The sequence below is a fragment of the Ranitomeya imitator genome, chromosome 5, assembly GCF_032444005.1.
Source record: "Ranitomeya imitator isolate aRanImi1 chromosome 5, aRanImi1.pri, whole genome shotgun sequence".
In the NCBI taxonomy this organism is placed as follows: domain Eukaryota; kingdom Metazoa; phylum Chordata; class Amphibia; order Anura; family Dendrobatidae; genus Ranitomeya; species Ranitomeya imitator.
In genome coordinates, this window is record NC_091286.1 from 690,933,294 (window position 1) to 690,934,994 (window position 1,701).

Here is a 1,701-nt window from a genome sequence, read left to right on the forward strand (position 1 = left end):
TTTTACATGTAAATCCAACTATATTCGATATTTTTAGATTTGCAGACAAATAATATGCAAAACATGAAACCAATAAACCAAGGTCTCTTCCGCCTTGGTATCACTGTAAGCCATCATACTGTAGACACAGACTGACTTGTCTATAATTCACACGGGTGATCTGGTGTTGGCTTCTCCACGAAAATCAGATATCATTCAGAACATGATCCTTGAATATAACTCGCTTCCAGAAACATTAGTTCTTTTATCCATTTCTCTCCTCATAATCATCATCGGAATGCTACTAAATGGATTTATTGTCATAATAAACTTGTTTTGGTGGATTAAACGTCAAACTCTTCAAGCAAAGGATGTCCTCATTACCAGCTTGGGACTGGTGAGACTCATACATCTATTTGTGTATATGGAGCTTATGATTTTTATCATATCTGATTTTTATGTTTTTCAAATATATAAACTCGAATACAGAGAAACAGTTATTATCTTTATAGACTTCTGCAGTCTGTGGTGGGGCTCGGTGCTAAGTGTCTTCTATGGTGTGAAAATCACGAACTACAGCAGCAGACTCTTCATCAGACTCAAGATGAACATCTCCAAGTTGGCCCCCTGGATGCTTCTCATCTCAATGGTCATCTCCTTTCTTTCCAGTTTGCCTTATAGATGGGTTCTGTTTTCTAATCGGAATATTAATGGCACTGATTGTGGAAAAAGAACCATGGAAATAAATGTCAAACTGTTCATTATCATCTTTGCTGGATCCATCATACCATTCTTGATAGTTTGCGTCTCCATTTCGCTCATCATTTTGTCACTTCTGAGACACACCAGAAACATGAGCAGTCGAAACTCCAGCTTCAACGACGCTCAAAAAGACATTCACATCGGTGTTATTCGGTGTATGATCTTATTCTTAGTGTTTTATACTCTGCATTTAGTAGTTTATATCTATTCACCATTAGTTAGTTTCTTGAGAACATATGGTTTTAATTTCATAACTGTTACTTTCATGTGTGCCTACCCAAGTCTACACTCAATTTCTATAATTTACTGCAACAAAGAGCTCAGAAAATCGTTCCTTGTTGTCTTTTCTTGTGCTCGGTTAGGAAATTTTAAGCAGGAAACTCCATAATGTCACTTAGTGTTTCCATCCATCGCATTTGTATTGCCTTTAACTCTATGGAGAGATGGTTTCAACTCTCCTGACAACTCAACAGTAACATTCATTTCGATGGAACCAATTCTGATGATCATTACTAAACTTTTGACAATAAAAATTTATGAAATGAAGAAGGAAGACAAGAATTTGAGAACCACTGGTGATACATATGTGCTAGCCACCTTAGGGAGACACCCAAGTTGGGCTAAATGTAGCGGGACGAAAGAGACCGAAAAGCCCTCTACTTAAAGGAAATACATAGTGGATGCTTTCCTGAAATGGAAAGTACTTGCAAGCAGCATAATACAAAGAATAGCAGGTTTACCCAGAATCCTCTGCAGTAGGCGGAGCTATGCAAATCATCACTGGTGAGAATCCAAAATTTATTTAACCAAAAACTGACAAGCCATAGCAATTAGAAAGAATTTTTCTATGTATGTCCTAGGAGATCAGCCATGTACTCCGTTCTTCATCTAAACTTCACTGATATGAATAGGTCCCTTTTCTCCAAATTAGTCCACAGCCTGCAGCTGGCTACAATTTGA

General features: G+C 37.4%; 1 protein-coding gene across 1 annotated transcript; it reads left to right on the forward strand.

Moving 5' to 3' along the window:
* The first annotated feature begins 202 nt into the window (after positions 1-202).
* Positions 203-1,129, forward strand: LOC138637948 (taste receptor type 2 member 39-like). Its single transcript, XM_069726868.1, has one exon. It carries the CDS (start codon positions 203-205, stop codon positions 1,127-1,129), a length of 927 nt encoding a protein of 308 aa, XP_069582969.1.
* Positions 1,130-1,701: the final 572 nt, after the last annotated feature.

What these genes read in the sequence shown, in the direction of transcription:
- LOC138637948 (XM_069726868.1), top strand. Translation starts at nt 203, where the DNA reads ATGATCCTTGAATATAACTCGCTTCCAGAAACATTAGTTCTTTTATCC.